At 47.6% G+C, this 21,641-nt stretch overlaps 1 protein-coding gene and 2 pseudogenes across 1 annotated transcript; 2 read left to right on the top strand and 1 right to left on the bottom strand.

Annotated features, from left to right (window-relative positions):
* Positions 1 to 3,729: 3,729 nt before the first annotated feature.
* Positions 3,730 to 3,883, top strand: LOC117068148 (annotated as a pseudogene).
* A 10,496-nt stretch (positions 3,884 to 14,379) lies between these two features.
* On the top strand, positions 14,380 to 15,929 carry LOC117067572 (CMT1A duplicated region transcript 15 protein-like). The gene is made up of 3 exons (XM_033184293.1): positions 14,380 to 14,733; positions 15,187 to 15,335; positions 15,599 to 15,929. The coding sequence occupies exons 1-3, from the start codon at positions 14,670 to 14,672 to the stop codon at positions 15,752 to 15,754; spliced, it is 369 nt and encodes a 122-aa protein (XP_033040184.1). The 5' UTR covers positions 14,380 to 14,669; the 3' UTR covers positions 15,755 to 15,929.
* A 3,109-nt stretch (positions 15,930 to 19,038) lies between these two features.
* The window catches only part of LOC117068007, a 45,224-nt pseudogene continuing 42,621 nt past the window's right edge, over positions 19,039 to 21,641 (bottom strand).

Below are 21,641 nucleotides of genomic sequence, written 5' to 3'. Positions count from 1 at the left end.
TCATTGTGAGTCAGAGGAGGCACAGAACAACGTTGCCTGTTTGGTGAACCAGAAAGAGTTCATCATTTCTGAAGCGTTAACTGCAAACAGTGGTTAGAGGAATGTGAAAGTGGAGAGGCTGGAAGGGTGGTCAGGATGGGCCTTAAATCCTGAGCTAAGATCTGTCCAGGCAGCGTCTGGGAAAAGCAGAATTCTTTTCATAGCAAAGACAGCGAAAGACAAGTCTGCCTCTCTCATTGGACTGAGCACTCTTTTTTTTCTTTTTCTTTTTTTTTTAGACAGAGTCTCGCTCTGTCGCCCAGGCTGGAGTGCAGTGGCACGATCTTGGCTCTCTGCAAGCTCCGCCTCCCGGGTTCATGCCATTCTCCTGCCTCAGCCTCCCCAGTAGCTGGGACTACAGGGGCCCGCCACCACACCTGGCTAATTTTTTGTATTTTTTTTAGTAGGGACGGGGTTTCACTGTGTTAGGGAGGATGGTCTCGATCTCCTGACCTCGTGATCCACCCGCCTCAGCCTCCCAGAGTGCTGGGATTACAGGCGTTAGCCACTGCGCCCAGCCTGAGCACTCTTAAGGACTAGAGTCTTAGCCATCTTCTTTACCACTAAAGTCTCCAGTGTTTGGTGCAGTGTCTAGCACATAGGAGGTGCTTGCATTAACTTTCTAGAGCTGCTGTAACAAAGTCCCGCAAACTAGGTGGCTTAAAAGAAAAGAAATTAGGCCGGGTGCGGTGGCTCATGCCTGTAATCCCAACACTTTGGGAGCCCAAGGCGGGTGAATCACCTGAGGTCAGGAGTTTGAGACCCGCCTGACCAACATGGAGAAACACCGACTCTACTAAAAATACAAAACTAGCTGGACATGATGGCACATGCCTGTAATCCAAGCTACTTGGGAGGCCGAGGTAGGAGAATCACCTGAACCCGGGAGGCGGAGGTTGCGGTGAGCCGAGATGGTGTCATTGCACTCCAGCCTGGGCAACAAAAGCGAAACTCCATCTCAAAAAAAAAAAAGAAAGAAAGAAAGAAAAAGAACAGAAATTAGGCTGGGCATGGTGATTTGTGCCTATAATCTCAGTACTTTGGAAGGCCGAGGTGGGTGGATCACCTGAGGTCAGGAGTTTGAGACCAGCCTGACCAACATGAGAAACCATGTATCTACTAAAAATACAAAGTTAGCCGGGCGTGGTGGCACATGCCTGTAATCCCAGCTACTCAGGAGGTTGAGGCAGGAGAATCGCTTGAACCCAGGAGGTGGAGGTTATGGTGAGCCGAGATGGTGCCATTGCACTCCAGCCTGGGCAACAAGAGCGAAACTCTGTCTCAAAAGAAAAAAATAAATAAGTAAAATAAAAGGTATTTGCAAAAAACCCATAGTTATCATGATACTCCCCCTAAGATCAGGAACAAGACACAGAGGTTCACTTTTACCACTGCTAGTCGACATCTTACTAGAAGTTGTAGCCAAAGCCTTTAGGTAAGAAAAAGCAATAAGAGGCACCAAACTGGGAAAGAAGAAATAAAATTATCTCTATAAATATAGAAAATCCCAAATAACACACATACAAAATTTACTAGAGTTGATCAGAACACAAGATCACTAGAGTTGATCAGAACACAAGATCAACTCACCAAAACCAGTTGAGGGTTTTCTTATTATATATTTATTTATTTATTTATTTATTTTTTGAAGAGTTTTGCTCTTGTTGCCCAGGCTGGAGTACAGATTCTCCTGCCTCAGCCTCCCGGGTAGCTGGGATTACAGGCACCCACCACCAAGCACGGGTAATTTTTATATTTTGTATTTTTAGTAGAGATGAGATTTCATCATATTGACCAGGCTGGTCTCAAACTCCTGACCTCAGGTGATCTGCCCACCTCAGCCTCCCAACGTGCTGGGATTATAGACCTGAGCCACCGCACCAGGTCCAATTATGGAACAATTCAAAAATGTAATTAAGAAAACAGCTGGAGTCGGGCGCAGTGGCTCACGCCTGTAATCCCAGCACTTTGGAAGGCTGAGGTGGGCGGATCATCTGAGGTCAGAAGTTCGAGACAAGCCTGGCCAACATGGTGAAAACCCGTCTCTATTAAAACTACAAAAATTAGCTGGGCGTGGTGGCACGCACCTGTAGTCCCAGCTCAGGCAGGCTGAGGCAGGAGAATCACCTGAACTGTGGAGGCGGAGGTTGCAGTGAGCCAAGATCATGCCACTGCACTCTAGCCTGGTGACAGAGTGAGACTCCATCTCAAAAAAAAGAAAAAGAAAAAAAGAAAACAGCTGAGTGTGGTGGCTCACGCCTGTAGTCCCACAACTTTGAGAGGCTTAGGTGGGTGGTTCCCTTGAGCCCAAGAGGTCAAGACCAGCCTGGGCAATGTGGTGAAATCCTCTCCCTACAAAGCAAAAAAACAAAAAACAAAAAAAAAACAAAATTAGCCAGTTGTGATGGCATGGGTCTGTATTCCCAGCTACTCAGGAGGCTGATAGGGGAGGATCATCTGAGCACTGGTGGTCAAGGCTGCAGTGAGCTGTCATGAATCATTGCACTTTGGACAATATTGCATCTTTCCACTTGTAGAGATACCTACAAGAATCAAATTCGTAGAGACAGAAAGTAGAATAGTGCTTAAAAGGATCTGGGCAGAGGGAGGAAAGGGAAGTTTGTCTTATGGATAGAGTTTCAGTTTGGGATGTCGAGAAAGTTCTGGAGATAAATAATGGTGATGGCTACATGACATTGGTTACATGAATGTACTTAATGCCACTGAATTGTATATGTGAAAAATGGTTAAAATGATACACTTTGCTGGGCACGGTGGCTCAAGTCTGTAATCCCAGCACTTTGGGAGGCCAAGGCAGGCAGATCACGAGGTCAACAGATAGAGACCATCCTGGCTAACATGGTGAAGCCCTGTCTCTATTAAAGATACAAAAATTAGCTAGGCGTGGCGGTGCACATCTGTAGTCCCACCTACTCGGGAGGCTGAGGCAGGAGAATTGCTTGAACCTGGGAGGTGGAGGTTGCAGTGAGCCGAGATCGCGCCACTGCAAACTGCAGCCTGAGCGACAGAGCGAGACTGCATCTCAAAAAAAAAAAAGTACATTTTATGTCTCTTTTGTACCATCCCCCCTAAAAAAATGATTTTAAGAGTCAAGATCTCACTCTTGTCTATCAAAGTGCACTGCAGTTTCGGACTCAGCCAGCTTCCCTAGCTCAAGCAATCATCTCGCTTCAGCCTCCGGAGTAGCTGGGACTATAGGCGGTGCCACCACACCCAGCTCATTTTTTATTTATTTTTTCCTTTTCTCCCTTGGTAGAGACGAGATCCCTAGGCTAGATTGCCTAGGCTGATCTCGAACTCATAGAACAAAGGATCTTCCCGACTGGGCCTCAGTGTGGGCTTTCAAAACGCTGGGATTACTGGATTACAGGCGGCCGCAGCACACCAGCAGCAAACACTTCCCGCTTTAAAAATTCAGGTTGTGATTGGCTGTCCTTCAGTATTATGCTAATTAAGCAAGCCTGTTTTAAACTTCTTAAAACAATTTTTTAAAATGACGTTTCCGCCTAAAACGTTAAACTTTGTCAAGTGATAATATTCGAAAATATGTTGTTGCCAAACTATTTTCCTATTTGTTTCCTAATAACATCGGAAATAGCGAAAGTATCTCGCCATCAGTTGAAAGTTAGCAGCAGATGTAGACCTGGCAGAGGCTGCAGTTCAACCGTAAAGACTATACTTTCAGAAATCAGGGTTACAGTTTGTTACCTAGAGAAGTATCTTTGAACTTGTGGAGCGGCGATAAACCTACGATGAAGAAACATGGTTGGTCGTTGTTCTTTCCGTTTTGTAGAGTCAGCGGAGAGAACACGGTCTGAGTGGTTTTCTTCCTTGGTGGTGTAGCAGTAGACAGTAGGATGGTTTTTTTTTTTTTTGATGTTTCCGTGTGTGACCCTCTCTGATACTCGCAAGGATATCATTTCACCTGCGATGGATCGTGTGTTTCGTGTGGGTGGTTTTCAGTCTTAGTTCTGGTGGAGAGTGGTACGGTCATTTTCTCGCCCTTTTCTTGCCTTCCCGCTGCCTGTTTCAACGTCGTTTCCCGACCGCCACCCCACCCCCAGACGGGGTCTCGGGGTCTGTTCTGTCTGTCGCCCTGGTGACATAGCAATGCCCGCCTCCCGGGCTCAAGCGATTCTCCTGCTTAAGTCCTCCCAAGGCGCACGCCACGTCAGGCTTTTTTTTTTTTTTTGTAGAAACGAGGTGTCACCTTGTTAACGAGGCTGATCTCGAACTGCTGACCTCAGGTGATCCGCCCGCCTCGGCCTCCAAAAGAGCTGGGATTGCCGGCGTGAACCGCTGTGCTCGGTCTTATTTTATTTTTTTAGAGACAGGGTCTTCCAAAAAAAAAAAAAAAAAAAAAAAAAAAAAAAAGCGGGCGTGGTGGCTCAAGCCTGTAATCCCAGCACTTTGGGAGGCCGAGACGGGCGGATCACGAGGTCAGGAGATCGAGACCATCCTGGCTAACACGGTGAAACCCCGTCTCTACTAAAAAATACAAAAACTAGCCAGGCGAGGTAGCGGCGCCTGTAGTCCCAGCTACTCGGAGGCTGAGGCAGGAGAATGGCATAAACCTGGGAGGTGGAGCTTGCAGTGAGCTGAGAACTGACCACTGCACTCCAGTCCGGGCGACAGAGCCAGACTCCGTCTCAAAAAAAAAAAAAAAAAAAAAAAAAAAAAAAAGAGACAGGGTCTTCCCATATTGCCCAGGCTAGTCTCAAGCTCGTGAGCTCAAGGGATTGGCCTTCCAAAGTGCTAGCATTACAGGCCTGACCCACCACGCCCAGCCTCGGGTGCCTTCTAGGAGCTGGAATAGACTCGACAGGGCGCAGTGGTTCACGCCTGTAATCCCAGCACTTTAGGAGACCGAGGTGTTCGAGACCAGCCTGACCAACATGGAGAAACCCTGTCTCTAATAAAAATATAAAATTCCCTGGGCGTGGTTGCACATGCCTGTTACAAAGGAAAGCAATTTAGTATTCTCCTAATTAATCTTGGGTGCTATGCTTCTTTTATGTTTCTTTAGTAAAACAAAATCTTTCTTTTTCTTTTTTTTTTTTTTTTGAGACCGGAGTCTTGCTCCCAGGCTGGAGTGCTGTAGCTCAATCTTGGCTCACTTCAACCTCCACCAACCTGGGTTCAAATGATTCTCCTGCTTCAGGCTCCCGAGTAGCTGGGATTAGGGGAGCCTGCCACCACACCCGGCTGATTTTTATATTTTTAGTACAGACAGGGTTTCGCCATATTGGCCAGGTTGGTCTTGAACTCCGGACCTCAGGCGATTTGCCTCAGCTTCCCAAAGTGCTGGGATTACAGGCATGAGCCACGACGCCCAGCTGTAAAATAAAATCTTAAATTAGCGTTTTCCTTTTTTTTTTTTTTTTTTTTTGAGACGGAGTCTTGCTCTGTCGCCCGGGCTGGAGTGCAGTGGCCGGATCTCAGCTCACTGCAAGCTCCGCCTCCTGGGTTTACGCCATTCTCCTGCCTCAGCCTCCCAAGTAGCTGGGACTACAGGCGCCCGCCACCTCGCCCAGCTAGCTTTTTGTATTTTTCAGTAGAGACGGGGTTTCACCGTGTTAGCCAGGATGGTCTCAAACTCCTGACCTCGTGATCCGCCCGTCTCGGCCTCCCAAAGTGCTGGGATTACAGGCTTGAGCCACCGCGCCCGGCCTTTTTTTTTTTTGAAACAGAGTCTCACTCTGTGAGTTCGAGACCAGCCTAGGCAGTATAGTGGAATCCCGTCTCTACCAATGGGAAAAAAATAAAAAATAAAAAATGAGCGGGGCGTGGTGGCACCATCTGTAGTCGCAGCTACGCGGGAGGGTGAACAGGCTGATCGCTTGAGCCAGTGAGCTTTGATCGCCCCACTGCACCCCAGCCTGGGAGACAGAGTGAGATCTTGACTCTTAACATTTTTTTAGGGAGGAAGGTATAAAATCGACATAAAATGTACCTTTACCTATTTTTTTTTTTTTTCTTTGAGATGGAGTCTCCCTCTGTTGCCCAGGCTGGAGTGCAGTGGCCGGATCTCAGCTCACTGCAAGCTCCGCCTCCCGGGTTTACGCCATTCTCCTGCCTCAGCCTCCCAAGTAGCTGGGACTACAGGCGCCCGCCAACTCGCCCGGCTAGTTTTTTGTATTTTTTAGTAGAGACGGGGTTTCGCCGTGTTAGCTAGGTTGGTCTCGATCTCCTGACCTCGCGATCCACCCGTCTCGGCCTCCCAAAGTGCTGGGATTACAGGCTTGAGCCACCGCGCCCGGCCCCTTTTTTTTTTTTTTCTTTGAGGTGGAGTCTCCCTCTGTCGCCCAGGCTGGAGTGCAATGGCATGATTTCAGCTCTGTAACCTCTGCCTCCCAGGTTCAAGCAATCCTCGAGCCTCAGCCTCCTGAGTAGCTGGGATTACAGGCGCCCACCACCACACCTGGCTAATTTTTGTATTTTTAATAGAGACGGGGTTTCACCATGTTGGCCAGGCTGGTCTTGAACTCCTGAACTCGTGATCTGCCCGCCTCGGCCTCCCAAAGTGCTGGGATTACAGGCATGAACCACCATGCCAGGCCTTGCCATCTGTATTTCTTTGGTGAATGTCTGTCACACCTTTTGCCCATTTATTTTTTAAATTAAAAAAAGCGGCCGGGCGCGGTGGCTCAAGCCTGTAATCCCAGCACTTTGGGAGGCCGAGACGGGCGGATCACAAGGTCAGGAGATCGAGACCATCCTGGCTAACATAGTGAAACCCCGTCTCTACTAAAAAGTACAAAAAACTAGCCGGGCAAGGTGGCGGGCGCCTGTAGTCCCAGCTACTCGGGAGGCTGAGGCAGGAGAATGGCATGAACCCAGGAGGCGGAGCTTGCAGTGAGCTGAGATCCGGCCACTGCACTCCAGCTTGGGCGACAGAGCGAGACTCTGTCTCAAAAAAAAAAAAAAAAAAAAAAGCTTTACTGGGGTATAGTTGATATATAATAAACTGCATATTTACAATGTACAGTTTGATAAGTTCTGACATTTATATCACCCACGAAACAGTAAGCACCAGTAAGATAATGAGCATATACATCATCCCCAAGTTTCCTCATGCTCCTTTGTAATTCCTCCCTCTGCTCTTTCCCCCACACCCCATTCCCAGGCAGCTACTATCTGCACTCTGTCACTCTATATTAGTTATATTTTTTGTAATTTTATACCAAGGGAATCATACCATATGTCCTCTTTTTTGTCTGTGGCTTTTTTTTTTTTTTCTGAGACGGAGTCTCACTCTGTCACCCAGTCTGTTGTGTAGTGGCATGATCTCAGCCCACTGCAACCTCCGCCTCCCGGGTTCAGGCGATTCTCCTGCCTCAGCCCCCCAAGTAACTGGGGCTATAGGCTTGCACACCACTCAGCTAATTTTTGTATGTTTAGTGAAGACGGTTTCCCCATGTTGGCCAGGCTGGTCTCGAACTCCTGATCACACGTGATCCACCCACCTCAGCCTCCCAAAGTCCTGGGATTACAGGCGTGAGGCATCGTGCTCGGCCTCTTTTTTTTTTTTTTCTTGAGATTCAGTCTTGCTCTGTTGCCCAGGCTGGAGTGCGGTGGTGCAATCTGGGCTCACTACAACCTCCGCCTCCTGCATTCAAGCGATTCTTCTGCCTCAGCCTCCTGAGTAGCCGGGATTACAGGTGTGCACCACCACACCCGGCTAATTTTTTGTATTTGTAGTAGAGATGGGGTTTCACCATGTCGGTCAGGCTGATCTTGAGCTCCTAACCTCAAACGATCTGTCTGCCTCGGCCTCCTAAAGTCCTGGATTATAGGCATGAACAACCACACATGCCCTTTTGTCTGCTTTCATTCAGCATATTTTGAGATTCAGCTGTGTTGTAGTAGCATGTATCAGTAGTTCATTGCTTTCATTGCTAAATAATATTCCTCTTTGGAAAACAGTATGGAGATTTCTTAAAGAACTAAAGGTAGATCTACCATTCAATCCAGCAGTCCCACTACTGGTTATCTGCCCAAAGGAAAGTAAGTTGTTATATCAGAAAGAAACCTGCATGCATATGTTTATCACAGCACAATTCACAATTGCAAAGATAAGGAACCAATCTAAGTGCCCATCAATTGATTTTCAATAAATCAATGTCCATCGTCATCTTCAATGAAGAAAATATGGTATATACACACCATGGAATACTACTCAGCCATAAAAAAGAATGAAATAATAGGGAGTTTTTTTGTTTTTTGTTTGTTTTTGTTTTGATACGGAGTCTTGCTCTGTCACCCAGGCTGGAGTGCAGGGACGCAATCTCTGGTCACTGCAACCTCCGCCACCTGGGTTGAAGCAATTCTTCTATCTTGGCCTCCCGAGTAGCTGGGACTACAGGCGCACGCCACCACGCCCAGCTAATTTTTGTATTTTTAGTAGAGACAGGGTTTCACTGTATTGATCAGGCTGGTCTCAAACTCCTGACCTCAGGTGATGCACCCATCTCAGCCTCCTAAAGTGCTGGGATTACAGGTGTGAGCCACCATGCCCAGGATGAAATAATTTTTTTTTGCAGCAACTTGGCTGGAACTGAAGGCCATTGTCTAAGTGAAGTAGCTCAGAAGTGGAAAACTAAATACCATATATTCTATCTTATAAGTGGAAAGTAGGCTAGGGGTGTGCAAAGGCATACAGAGTGGTGTAATGGACATTGGAGACTCAGATGGGGGAGGGTGGGAGGAGAGTGAAAGATGAAAAACTACATATTGGGTGCAATGCACAATCCTTGGGTGACAGTTGCACTAAAATCTCAGACTCCACCGCTATTCAACTCATCCACGTAACCAAAAACCACTTGTACCTCAAAAGCTATTGAAATAAAAATACATAACTATAGTAATAATCATTATTATATTCAGTTGTTTTGGCTATATCCTAATTTGTTTATCCAACTTTACCTGTTGGATTTATGTTGTTTCTGGGTTTTGGCTATTACCAATAAAGCTGTTATGGAAATTTATATGCATGTCTTTGGATATAAACCTTTTTTTTTTTTTTTTTTTGAGATGAAGTCTTGCTCTGTCACCCAGGCTGGAGTGCAGTGGTGCGATCACAGCTCACTGCCAGCTCCGCCTCCTGGGTTCACGCCATTCTCCTCTCACCCTCCTGAGTAGCTGGGACTACAGGTGCCCACCACCATGCCCAGATAATTTTTTTTGTATTTTTAGTAGAGACGAGGTTTCACCGTGTTAGTCAGGATGGTCTCAATCTCCTGACCTCGTGATCTGCCTGCCTCGGCCTCCCAAAGTACTGGGATTACAGTCATGAGCCACCGTACCCAGCTAGATATAAACTTTCTTTACTCTTGGGTAAATACTAGGAGTGGAATAGTTGGATCATATGCGTGCTTTTTTGTTTTGTTTTGTTTTTTGAGACAGAGTTCTGCGCTGTCAGCCAGCTGGAGTGCAGTGGTGAGATCTCAGCTCACTGCAACCTCTGCCTCCTGGGTTCAAGCAATTCTCCTGCCTCAGCCTCCTGAGTAACTGGGATTACAGATGCATGCCACCACACCCAGCTAATTTTTTGTATTTTTAGTAGAGACGGGGTTTCCCAGTGTTAGCCAAGATGGTCACATGTTTAGCTTTTTAAGGAACTGCCAAACTATCTTTAAAAGGGATTGTACCATGTGCCTTCACACCAGTTGTATGAGAGTTCCAATTCCTCCTTATTTTTGCCAACTGTTGGTGTGATCAGTCATTTTAATTTTATTCATTCTACTCAATGTAGTGTCATAGTGTCTCATTTTGGTTTCAATTTGCATTTTCCTAATGACTAATAAGATTGAGCATCTCTTCGTGTCCTGTTTTCTGCCTGCACATCTTGTTTGCTCAAGTGTTTATTGAAACCTTTTGTCTATTGTGTTAGTTTCTTACTGCTGTTGTAACAAATTTCTACAAATTTAGTGGCTTAAAGCAGCACAAATTTTATAATAAGCACAATTTTATAATCAAGCAGTTTTGTCAATTACCTTAATGAAAAGCTAGAAAATGGGTGGGCACAATAGCTCACATCTGTACCCCTAGCTACTCTGGAGGCTGAGGTGGGAGGATCATCTGAGCCTGGGAGGTTGAGGCTACAGTGAGCTGCGATCATGTCACTGCACTCCAGCCTGGGCAACAGAACAAGACCCTGTCTCAAAAAAAAAAAAATTGGAAAGAGAGATGGGTGGGGAAATAAAAGGAAGGAAGGAAGGAAGGAAGGAAGGAAAAAGGAAGGAAGGAAGGGAGGGATGAAGGAAAAAGGAAGGAAGGGAGGGAGGAAGGGAGGAGAAGAAAAAGTGGAGCCAACAGGGATCTGAGGTAAGTTTATACTTAGGGAGCCTCCCAACGTATAAACTGTGAGAGCCTCTCAAAGTTTATACTTTTGGAGGTCAAGAGATTGAGACCAACATGGTGAAACCCCTGTCTCTACTAAAAATACAAAAATTAGCTGGGCGTGGTGGTGCGTGCCTGTAATCCCAGCTACTCAGGAAACTGAGGCAGGAAAATCGCTTGAACCCCGGGGGCGAAGGTTGCAGTGAGCGGAGATCACACCTCTGCACTCCAGCTTGGGCGGCTATGTGAGACTCCGTCTTAAAACAAACAAACAAACAAAAGAATAAAATGAAAACCGAGCCTCAGCCAAGACCTAGCCCAGATAGTGAATTAGCAGGGCTGGGAGTTTCTGTCACATCAGCAGTCAGATGTCTTAAAACCAGAGTCTACCCAGAGTGTATACATCTTGTATCTTTGCCTTAACCTTCTTTTCAGTTTATGCTAAAAAAGAAAAAGAATCCCAGCACTCTGGGAGGCTGAGGTGGGAGGATTGCTTGAGCCCAGGAGTTTGAGGCTGCAGTGAGCCGTGACAGCACCAGTGTACTCCGGTCTGGGTGATGGAGGGAGACCCTGTCTCCAAAAAACTAAAGAAAAACCTGTCACGCTACTGACCAATAATAGAGGCTCCCAAAGCGTAAACTGGCCTGAGAGCCCTGTTTGTTCTTCCTGCTACCCTGCCCACTCTGCCCGCACCCCGTTCCGAGACTGGACCATGCCATGAAGGAAGCCCCTCGGTTACAGCCTCCCCCACCCCATCAACCACGCTGCTGAGGACATGGGAAAGAATGAGAAGCCAGAGGGAGGCGGTTGCTTGCAGGAGGTTTAGCGTAAAGGAAATAGGAATGGTAATGGGAAATTGAAGATAGCAGCTAAAAAGAGCCATCATTCAAGAATGACACCCCTGATGCCACCTGTGCTGCCCCCCACCTGACAGAAATGGACCGAGAAAGCTGCTAGAGTGGATATGAAAAGGCAATTAACATTTTCAGAAGGAGTGGCCTTCTATGATGTAACCTTGTCATAATGAGGTTGCAGGGAAGAGACAGGAAGTTTCCAGTCATGATCACAAGGATAGTATTTCCTGTTGGAGTGATTTTTTTGGTTTGTTTTTATGAACATCCTGCATTAGTTTGCAAAACATTTTACATTTGAGGAAACCCAAAACTCATTTTGCCTGAAGAGTTATATTCATTCATCGTTAAATCTATAAAATTACAAATATAAATATGTGTCTGCTTTACACTCTTCACAAAATATTGTGTGTCTAGACCTGATTGTCATAGGCTTGCTCTCTCAGAATTAGGAAGCCAAAAAAATAAGAAAAAAAAAAAAAAAAACAGACTGGTGAAAGTCAGATGGTTCATAGTCTTTTTGAAAAACCAGTAGCCATGTGCATTTTACTTAAAATAACTTTCCTTTTACCTCACCGAAGTACACCATGGTAGGTTATGTCTTTCCCTCTCTCTCTGCCTCTCTCCTCCCCCGTCCCCCTACACACAACTTTTAGACTCAAGGGGTACACGTGTAGGTTTGTTACAGTGGTATATTGTGTGATGCTCAGGTTTGGGGTACAGTTGATCCCATCACCCAGGTAGTGAGCATAGTACCTAATGGTTAGCTTTTCAGGCCCTGTCCCCCCGCCCTTCCTAACCCCTTTTGGAGTTCCCGGTGTTTATTGTTCCTATCTTTGTGTCTCTATGTACTCACTATTAAGCTCCCATTTATGAGAAAGCATGGTAAGGTTTTCTGTTCCTGCATTGGTCACTTAGAATGATGGCCTCCACCAGGCACGGTGGCTCACATCTGTAATCCCAGCACTTTGGGAGGCCGAGGCGGGCAGATCATGAGGTCTGGAGATGGAGATTATCCTGGCTAACTTGGTGAAACCCCGTCTCTACTTAAAAATACAAAAAAATTAGGCAGACGTGGTGGCAGACGCCTGTAGTCCCAGCTACTCGGGAGGCTGAGGCAGGAGAATGGCGTAAAACTGGAAGGCGGAGCTTGCAGTGAGCTGAAATCACACCGCTGCATTCCAGCCTGGGTGACAGAGCGAGACTCTATCTCAAAAAAAAAAAAAAAAAGAATAATGGCCTCCAGCAGTGTCCATCCTGTTGCAGAGGATATGGTTTCCTTCTTTTTTATGGCTGTGTAGTATTCCATGGTGTATATCTACCATATTTCCTTTATCCATTCCACCATCGATAGGCCTCTAGGTTGATTCCATATTTTTGCTATTGTGAATAATGTGATGAATATACAAATGCATGTCTCTTTTTGGTAGAATTTTCCTTTGAATACGTACCGAGTAATAAGATTGCTAGGTTGAATGGTAACTCTGTTTGAGGTTCTTTGAGAAATCTCGAAACTGCTTCCCACAGTGGCTGAACTAATTTACATTCCCAATAGTGTGTAAGTATTCCCTTTGCTCCACAGCGTCGCCAGCAGCTGTTATTTTTTGACTTTTTAACAGTAGCCGTTCTGACTGGTATGAGATGGTATAGTATCTCAATGAAGTTTAGATTTGCATTTCTCTAATGGTTAGTGATGATCAGAATTGTTTCTGTTTGTTGGCCACTTGTATGTCCTCTTTTGAGAAGTGCCTCTTCATGCTCTTTACCTATTTGTTAATGGGTTTTTTTTTGCTTGTTGATTTAAGTTTTCTTTATCAATTCTGGATATTAAATACACAGTTTGCAAATATTTTCTCTCATTCTGAAAGTTGTCTTTTGACTCCACTGATAGTTTCTTTTGCTGTGCAGAAGCTCTTTAGTTTAATTAGATCCCACTTGTCAATTTTTGGTTTTATTGCAGTTGCTTTTGGGGACTTAGCCAAAAATTATTTGGCAAGGCCAATGTCAAGAATGGTATTTCCTAGGTTTTATTCTAGGGTTTTTATATTTTGAGGTCTTCCATTTAAATCTTCAGTTAATTTTTAGGTCAGATGTGGTGGCTCACACCTGTAATCCCAGCACTTTGGGAGGCCGAGGCGAGTGGATCACAAGGTCAGCAGATTGAGACCATCCTGGCTAACACGGTGATACCCCATCTGTACTAGAAATACAAGAAATTAGCCGGGGCCGGGCACAGTGACTCATGCCTGCACTCCCAACACTCTGGGAGGCTGAGGCGGGTGGATCACAAGGTCAGGAGATCGAGACCATCCTGGCTAACATGGTGAAATCCCATCTCTACTAAAAATACAAAAAAAAAGTATCCAGGCTTGGTGGCGTGGCAGGAGAATGGCGTGAACCTGGGAGGTAGAGCTTGCAGTAAGCCGAGATCACGCCAATGCACTCCAGCCTGGGGGACAGAGCGAGACTCCATCTCAAAAAACAAAGAGAGAAAGAAAGAAAATATTTTTGTATAGCTATATAATTTGTGTGGTTTTTTGTTTGTTTGAGACAGGGTCTCACTGTCACCCAGACTGGAGGGCAGTGGCGCATCACAGCTCACTGTAGCCTTGACCTCTTGAACTCCAGAGAAGCTCCACCTCACTCAGGAGGACGTCAGTCCTGCAGGCAGACATCAGGCCCCAGGTGGACTCTGGACTTAAGGTGTACACCAGGCCCCAAGTTGACAACCAGGCCCCAGATGAACAACAAGGTCCTAGCTGGACAGCAGGCCCATGTTGAACACCACACTTAGGTGGACATTTGGCCGCAGGCAGACACCACGCCTTAGGTAGATACGTAGGCTCTAGGTGGGCATCAGACCCAAGGTGCACACCCAGTCCCCAGGTGATCACCAGACTCCAGGTGGACACAAGGCCTTAGGTGAACAACATGACCCAGTAGGCCATCAGGCCCCAGCTGGATACAGTCACCAGGAGAACACAATGTCCCAAGAGGGACATAGGCCCAAGGCAACATCAGGCCCTAGGTGGACATCAGGCCTGAGGAGGACATCCGGCCCCCAGTGAACATCAGGCACAGGTGTCCAAGCAGGCCCTGGGTGGACATAATGGTGTCTAGGTAAGGAGTTGTCCTGGGGGGAGGGTGAGTAGTCAGCAGCCCAGTGGAGTCCTGAGTAGGTCTCATGGAAGGAAGGGGCCGAGGGGACAGAACCTTAAAGAAGCGACCTCACTTCCTTGATGACACATCCAAACAGAACTTAGAACTCTGGTAACCAGGCGCCCAGATCCTAGGGTCAGCCCCGTAACCAGCTCACTTGGTGGGAGACGCTCGAGAGAGCAAGATGTTCTCGTGTTGCTTCCCCACTTCCAGAGGCTGCTGCTTCAGGAATGGAGGGAGTGAGAGCCTTTTCCGACGATGCCGAAGAAGGCTCATCCCTCACCCCAGACGCCTGTGGCCCTTTGTAAGAAGGTGCACCCAGGTACCACAGGGCAGCCCAGGCCAGGCCACACCAGAGATCCCTTCGGGGCTGCATCTGCACATTGTCCCTGTCCAGAGGAGATTGGGAGCCCATGGAGGTGCAGGACAGGTGAGCCTGCAGTCTGGAAGATGCGTCGATGTTAGAGGCTGGCCTTTAAATTCAGGATCTGTGTGGCGCGGCTCAAGCCTGTAATCCAGCATTCGAGACGGCGGATCACGAGGTCAGAGATCGAGAGCGCTGTGAACGTCTCTACTAAATACTGCGAGGGGTGGCGGGGTCTGTAGTCCCAGCTACTCTGAGGCAGGAGATGTGGGAGGCGGAGCTTGCAGTGCTGAGATCCGGCCACTGCTCAGTCCGGGGACAGTGAGCCTCTAAAAATTCAGGAGGTGGTTTCTGTGTTTGGAAATTCCAGTGGAAAGTGACTGACGCTGGTGACCCTTTCTCCTTTTTCAGCTCTTACTCCATGTGCAGAAATAGGAGCACTTCCAGCACTAGCTGTTGAGCCAGAGCCAGCATGGGAAGAGCCCCCTCCAGAGACAGTGCTGGAGCTGGAGGGAGCTCCGGCCAAGGACCAGTCCAACGAGGAGCTGCCTGAAATCACGGCACCTACTGTAGCCACTAGCCTTAGTCCTGAAGTTGAACATGTGGCAAGAGAGGAGGCGACAGAGAGGGGGTGACCAGCACGGCCCCAGCCAGCAGCTCCCATGCTGCCCCTAGTCCTGGGCACCTTGGCAACCATGGAGGTAGAGAGCCTGGGCTCCTCTACCTCGCTGGAGAGAGGCTTGTGTCATTCATTAGAGCTGCAGTCCTGCTGCTGCAGGGCCTGTTTCTTCTACTGCTGCTGGTGGGGTCTATCTGTGTGCAGGAGGTGCTGGAGAGCATGAAGAGAAGGCTGGGAGGAAGAATTCCAGCAGCTCCTCCTGCACTCAGAGGCGGCCTCCTCCTTCAGGCATGGATGTCTGTCTGCAACTGGGCATCCAGGCTGTTTGCCCCTGAAGTGCTGCCCAGGATGGGCTCTTAAAAGGCCGGCAGGGGGTGAGGGGACCAGGAGGCTCCAAAGGGTACAGCAAACAAAGCTTTTAAAGACAGCCCTTGTGCCCCAGGATCTCCGTGCCACCACCTGCCCTAGCATTTATTATTACTGTTAGAATTACAAGTTGATGAAACTACATTTCAATAAAGTTTGATTTATGAAACTTCGCGCCTTTTTGAACTCCCTAATGTTAGATGGTGTTTTTGAGGTGATCCTGAAAATCTCTGATAGTTGTGTCTTTTGTTGTGGTTGTTTGTGTGATTGAATTACCATCGAGTCAACTGCTACTGGAAATCTTTCAGGTTTGGCTTTTAGAAGACCTTGACCGGCCGGGCACCTGTAATCCCAGCACTTTGGGAGGCGGAGGCGGGTGGATCACAACGTCACAGATCGAGACCATCCTGGCTAACATGGTGAAACCCCATCTCTACTAAAAATACAAAAAAAAAAAAAACTAGCTGACGTGGTGGCAGGTGCCTGTAGTCGCAGCTACTCGGGAGGCTGAGGCAGGAGAATGGCATGAATCCGGGAGGCAGAGCGTGCAGTGAGCCGAGATCGTGCCACTGCACTCAGGCCTGGGAGACAGAGCAAGGGACAGTCTCAAAAAAAAAAAAAAAAAAAGACCTTGACCTACTCTTGCCTGTTTTGACTCTCTGGTTTATTGTGGAAAGAGGGATGATGTAGGCTCATCTCCAGCAGATCAATCACCTTTTGCCATCAAGGATTTGGCATCACAGTTTCCGAGAATTATGTGTGCAAGTTGACATGGTACTTTAGCTAATCTGGGTGTCAAAACAGAATGCCATAGACTAGGTGGCATAGGAAATTGATTTCTCACAGTTCTGGAGATGGTAAAATCCAAAGTCAAATGGTCAGGAGATTCCATGTCTGCAGAGGGCTGGCTTCTGGTTCATAGACAGCCATCTTTTACGGTGTCCTTACATGACAGAAGGGATGAGGGAGCTCTCTGCAGTCCCTTTGATAAGGGCACCAATTCCATTCATGAGGTCCCTGCCTTCATGAACTTAATCACCTTCCAAGGTCCCACCTCCAAATACCATCACATGGAATTAGAATTCGACACATAAATTTGAGGAGGACAGTAACATTTGCTTTACAGAATCAGGTCTCCCTGAGCCATATGCACTCACAGGAAATCTATAATCATCTGTTAAGTATTTGCTGGTCCCTTCTGGGTTTAGGGAATTTTTTTTCTTTAAGAAAAATGATCTTTCATGTGATCCATGGTTTATTCACAGAAAACCACTGTGAGTTCACCCACTTGCTAAAAAGAAGGGCAATTGTGATACAAAAATGACAGTGACCTCTCTCTCTCTCTCTCCCCCCCCCTTTTTCACCAACTCATTGGGCTGAGATGTTGTAGGGGCCCTTGGCTGGGCAGTAGGACTTAAGTAGCCACAAACGGCAAATACAACTTCTTGGTCAGTTTGGAGTAGAAAAGGTGACAGTTTATCAACAAAAGAAAAAGTAAAGCAGATGGAGAAGTTCTTAGTTCGCTTTCTAGCTATACCACCCCTTCCCTATCAAACCCCACCCCAAACTCAGGAACTAAGACATAAAAGAGTAAACACCAAGGCACTGGTAACCAACTGACTCTTCTGAATGCCCTTGCTATCTCCTACAACAATTCCAGGCTGAGCATAGGGGTCAGGAAGGTGGCAGGAACACGATGATTCCCTGTGGAGGTCAGCCAGGGCTAAGACAGGGCTGCTCACTAGGGCTAGAAATTAGGAAGGAGAGGCTAAGTGCAGACCAGCCCTAGCCTCCAAGTCAGCAAGCAATGAGACTGTGACAAAAGCAGGCAGAGGAAGCTCGAGGTAGAAAGGGAAAGAAAGCAAGTATGGGGCGAGAAGTGAACTGTGAAGTGAAAGCAGCCGATCTGATGGCAGAGGGAGGCTGGTGCTTAGAAGCTCATTTGGGGAGAGAATGAATAGAGGAGGCACAGAGATGGGGAACAAACATTTAGCTGGTGAGAGAGATTTAACACGAATGAGAAGAGAAATCTCGCACAAAGGACACATTCATGCAGATCCTCAAAGATGAACACGCGGTCATCCCTACATGTAGAAATACGCTCAGTTACACATATAAAACCACAGATGCATGGAGAGCAAGCATACATACAGACACATATTTCTAGACATGTGCTCATGTGTGCCCAGATACACACACACTAAACATGCAAAACATGAGAGCATTTACACATAGATATGCATTCTCACATGTACGCAAATGTTACATCCTCACACAGAGACCCACAGTCCAGTGTGCACATATCCACACAGGTACGCAGCCATAGAACTGACATAGATACGCATAAACATACACATACAGACACAGACAGACAGGCATGCGCAGATTTATCTATGCACATAGACACATGTACTCAGTCATACAGATACACACACTCTCTGACACAAAGGTGACCAGTGTAGATGAATATTGTGAGCTCAGTGGCCTCGCAGACCTTCATCTTTTCCCTGCGCTTGTTTCAAAGCTGCTCAGCAGACTCCTGGCGAGGCTGTGTGAGGCAGGGGCAGGAGCTTCAGAGTCCTCACAGCTTTGTGAGGCAAAAGTCTAAGTCCAGTCCTGACCTCTGCCCGCACCTGGGCTATTAATGCCCTGTCTGCAGGCGAGAGATTCTGCATAGACTAGTCTTGGGATTTTTTCTAACTGGCTGTTTTTCTCCTTGGCACCCCCACTGTCCCACTGCGAAGGGCATACACTCTGCAAGGGAAACCTGAGAAATGGTTGTGAGTCTCCTCAGACAATAAGCATATCCTCCACCCACAGCTACCTCAAGGGCCCATCAAATCAGAACCAGGATTATAAATACTTATGACTTCACAGTAATTGGCAACACATATACTATAGTATTTACAGTACCATAAATGCATCTGTTTCTCTGGTTCAGCAATCTCTGAGATGGAACAGTGTTCTGCGTTTGCCAAGGGAGACAGGGCCAATGCCCAGGACACGCAGGACGTAGGGGCAGAAGGTGGCATATCGTGGGGTTTCTGGTCGATCTGCAGGGCCCAGCTTCTCCATGAACAGTGGGCTGTAGTGAGAAGCTTGCCAAGACACGCATATCGACTGGAGTTGGACTCTCCCTATCCTTAGCCCTGTGGTCCTTTGGCCTCAGCCACAGGTGCTCAGAGTCCTGTTAGGGTGGACAAATGTTTCAGTGTTTTTGGCCTGACCTGATACTTTCTGGGGATCCAGGCTGCACGGCCGGTGAGCTACCTGCTTTCTCAGCCAAAGGGCTCGCAAACCAGCAGCATCAGCTTTTTCTTGCCTGTGTAGATCTGTTTGAGATTGTCGATGAACTGGGCAAATTGCAGGTAGCCATCCTGGGGCAGCAGGAAGGTCTGCCAAGCCTTGCTTAGAAACTCCATAAACTCCATACCGGCAATGGCTGATGTGTGTTAGGTGTAGTGTGGGATGTTGATGTAAGCATTGATGGTGGCATCAGCAACTGGCGCAATGGATCTCTGTCAGTGGAGATGAGCTTTCCAGAGCTGCGGCAGCCTGGGATGCCGACCAGGCCAAGTGCAGTCACCACGCAACCTCGCACATAGGATGTCTGAAAGCACCATGGCAATGTGCACACTCTTCACTACCAGGGGGATGAGAGCTGCCAGCTCATTCTTGCCCAGAGAGTGGCTGAGGGCACAAACTCAGAGCACATCATGGTGGCTGCGCGGGTATCCTGGTTAAGAGCCAGGTTAAGATGGCTCGTGGCCAATGAGGCCAGCTTGAAGGCATGGAGCGCGCAGCCACGGAGCTGCACATAGCAGGCAATGGGGAACAGCTGGGAATGGGCCGTGCCACCGGCAGCAGCCTCAGTGGCAATCTGGCAGGTGGCCTTAAAGGCAATGTGGTCTTTCTCAGAGTGTAAGGGCTGACAGGGCACAGCTCTGTGGATGCTTCATAGCACGCTGCAAGGCCAGTGTGCAAGCACAGCTAGCCAGTTACTCCCGCTGTGGATAGTCAAGACTGAGGCGCAGGATAGTGGTGTGGGATACGGCTGTGGCAGCTACAATACTAGTAGCCTCAGTAGGGGTGAAGAGTGTGTCCCAGCCCTGCAAGATGCTCACTGGGGCCCACACACCCAGGGAGAGCCTGAGCTCAGCCGTGGCCATCTGGGTCCTGATTCAGGTCTGCCCAGATTACTGTGTGGGGTTTGAACTTGGCCAGCAGAGATGAGGGCTCCCTCTTCCTCAGCAACCTTGAGATGATCTGAGGCAAACCAGGGCAAGAGAAGCATGCCAGATGGCCAGAGCCTGCTTGGGGTCTCTTCCTATCCCTTCCTTCCCCAGGCCAGAGGGTTGAAGGTTTCTGCAGGTGCTCTTAGCCCCTCACAAGGATGGAGCAGTAGAGCCTGGGGTTTGCTGGCCCCGACGCCAGGGTGGCAGATCTGTCAGGGGTTCTAGCTGAAGTGGGGCCTCTCAGGGTAGAGTCTTGTGCTGAGGTTTTGGGCTTTAGAAAGGGTCCTGATCCTCCAAGGTGTCTGGGATTTCTGGCAAGCATGGACAGGGACAGGGACCGCACATGCCACCATGCCCAGCTAATTTTTGTATTTTTACTAGAGATGGCAAAATTAGGCCAGACTGGTCTCAACCTCAAGCAATCCTCCCACCTCAGCCTCCCAACTAGCTGGGATTACAAGCATGCATCACCTCGCCCGGTTAATTTTTGCATTTTCTCCCGGCTAATTTTTGTATTCTTGGTAGAGTCAGGGTTTCACCATGTTGGCCAGGTTAGTCTCGAACTCCTGGCCTCAAGAGATCTGCTCAACTCCACCTCCAAAAGTGCTACGATTATAGGCATGAGCCACCACACCGGGACCCTGCTTTACTTCTGCGTAAGAACTGACAACCCCTTTGCTCCCTTCCATTTCCTCCTCTTGTTTCTTCCCCTGCCTCTCTTCTCCCTCTTCTTTTCTTCTCTGCACTGGCCCACCTTCCCCTCTGCCTATTCTCCATCCCTAAGTTAGAAGGCAGTAGTCAGGGCTAGGTCCTGTCTGATGAAAGTAAAGCTGGCTCCAAGGGGCAAAGTACAGAGTTTTTAATGCATTTTTTACTTCTTCCTTTCAATTCCTCTTTTCTCCTGTCCTAAGCACACAGAAGCAATCTCTAGAACATCCCTTCCTTGAGCAAAGCCATGGCTTCCTTTTTTTTGTCCTCCTCCTGTTCCTGCTTTAAAAAGGAAAGTGTCTATATCCACTTATGTGAACAAGGGGCTTCCTTGTGGCTGTTCTTCAGAGGATTCATTCTATATGTTCTTTCTGATTTCCAGTCTCTCCATTCTAGGACCAATTTCCTTCATTCCAACACCCTATGTCCGAGATCCAGGATACCCCCACTCATTCTCAAACATGCACTTCAAAACTTCTTTCTGGCACTCCCTTTGTCCCCAGTCAATCATGGTATCCAGTGGCTTGACATGATGCTTCTGTTATCCATGTAATCTAGGGCAGAGAGGCTGAGAATGACTGATGTCCCTTTAAATGCAGGACAGTGCACAATCTCTAGAGGCTGGAGTCTCTTAGCTCATCATAGAGAACCTTTAATTTTCTTTGTAAAGAAAGATTACAGATTATAGAACTATTCATCCAAATGATTTCCAAATAGCACATAGAGGGGTTTCATGGACATTAACCTTGATTCAGATAAACCTGTATCTCTGCAAACTTCACCCAAGTGGTATTGAGTGCAGATGAGGCTACGCCCCAGGGCCATTTTTTCACAGTGGAGTTGCTATTTGGCTATGGCTTAAAGGATGACCAAGAATTCCTCAAGCGTAAAAGGAAGGTAAGGGCACTAAGAAGGGGGTGTGTGTGAGAGGAAGGGAT

This window comes from Trachypithecus francoisi, unplaced genomic scaffold (assembly GCF_009764315.1).
Source record: "Trachypithecus francoisi isolate TF-2019V2 unplaced genomic scaffold, Tfra_2.0 Lachesis_group20, whole genome shotgun sequence".
Lineage (NCBI taxonomy): Eukaryota > Metazoa > Chordata > Mammalia > Primates > Cercopithecidae > Trachypithecus > Trachypithecus francoisi.
Note: the sequence above shows the minus strand (reverse complement) of the source record. Positions and strands in the feature narration are given on the sequence as shown.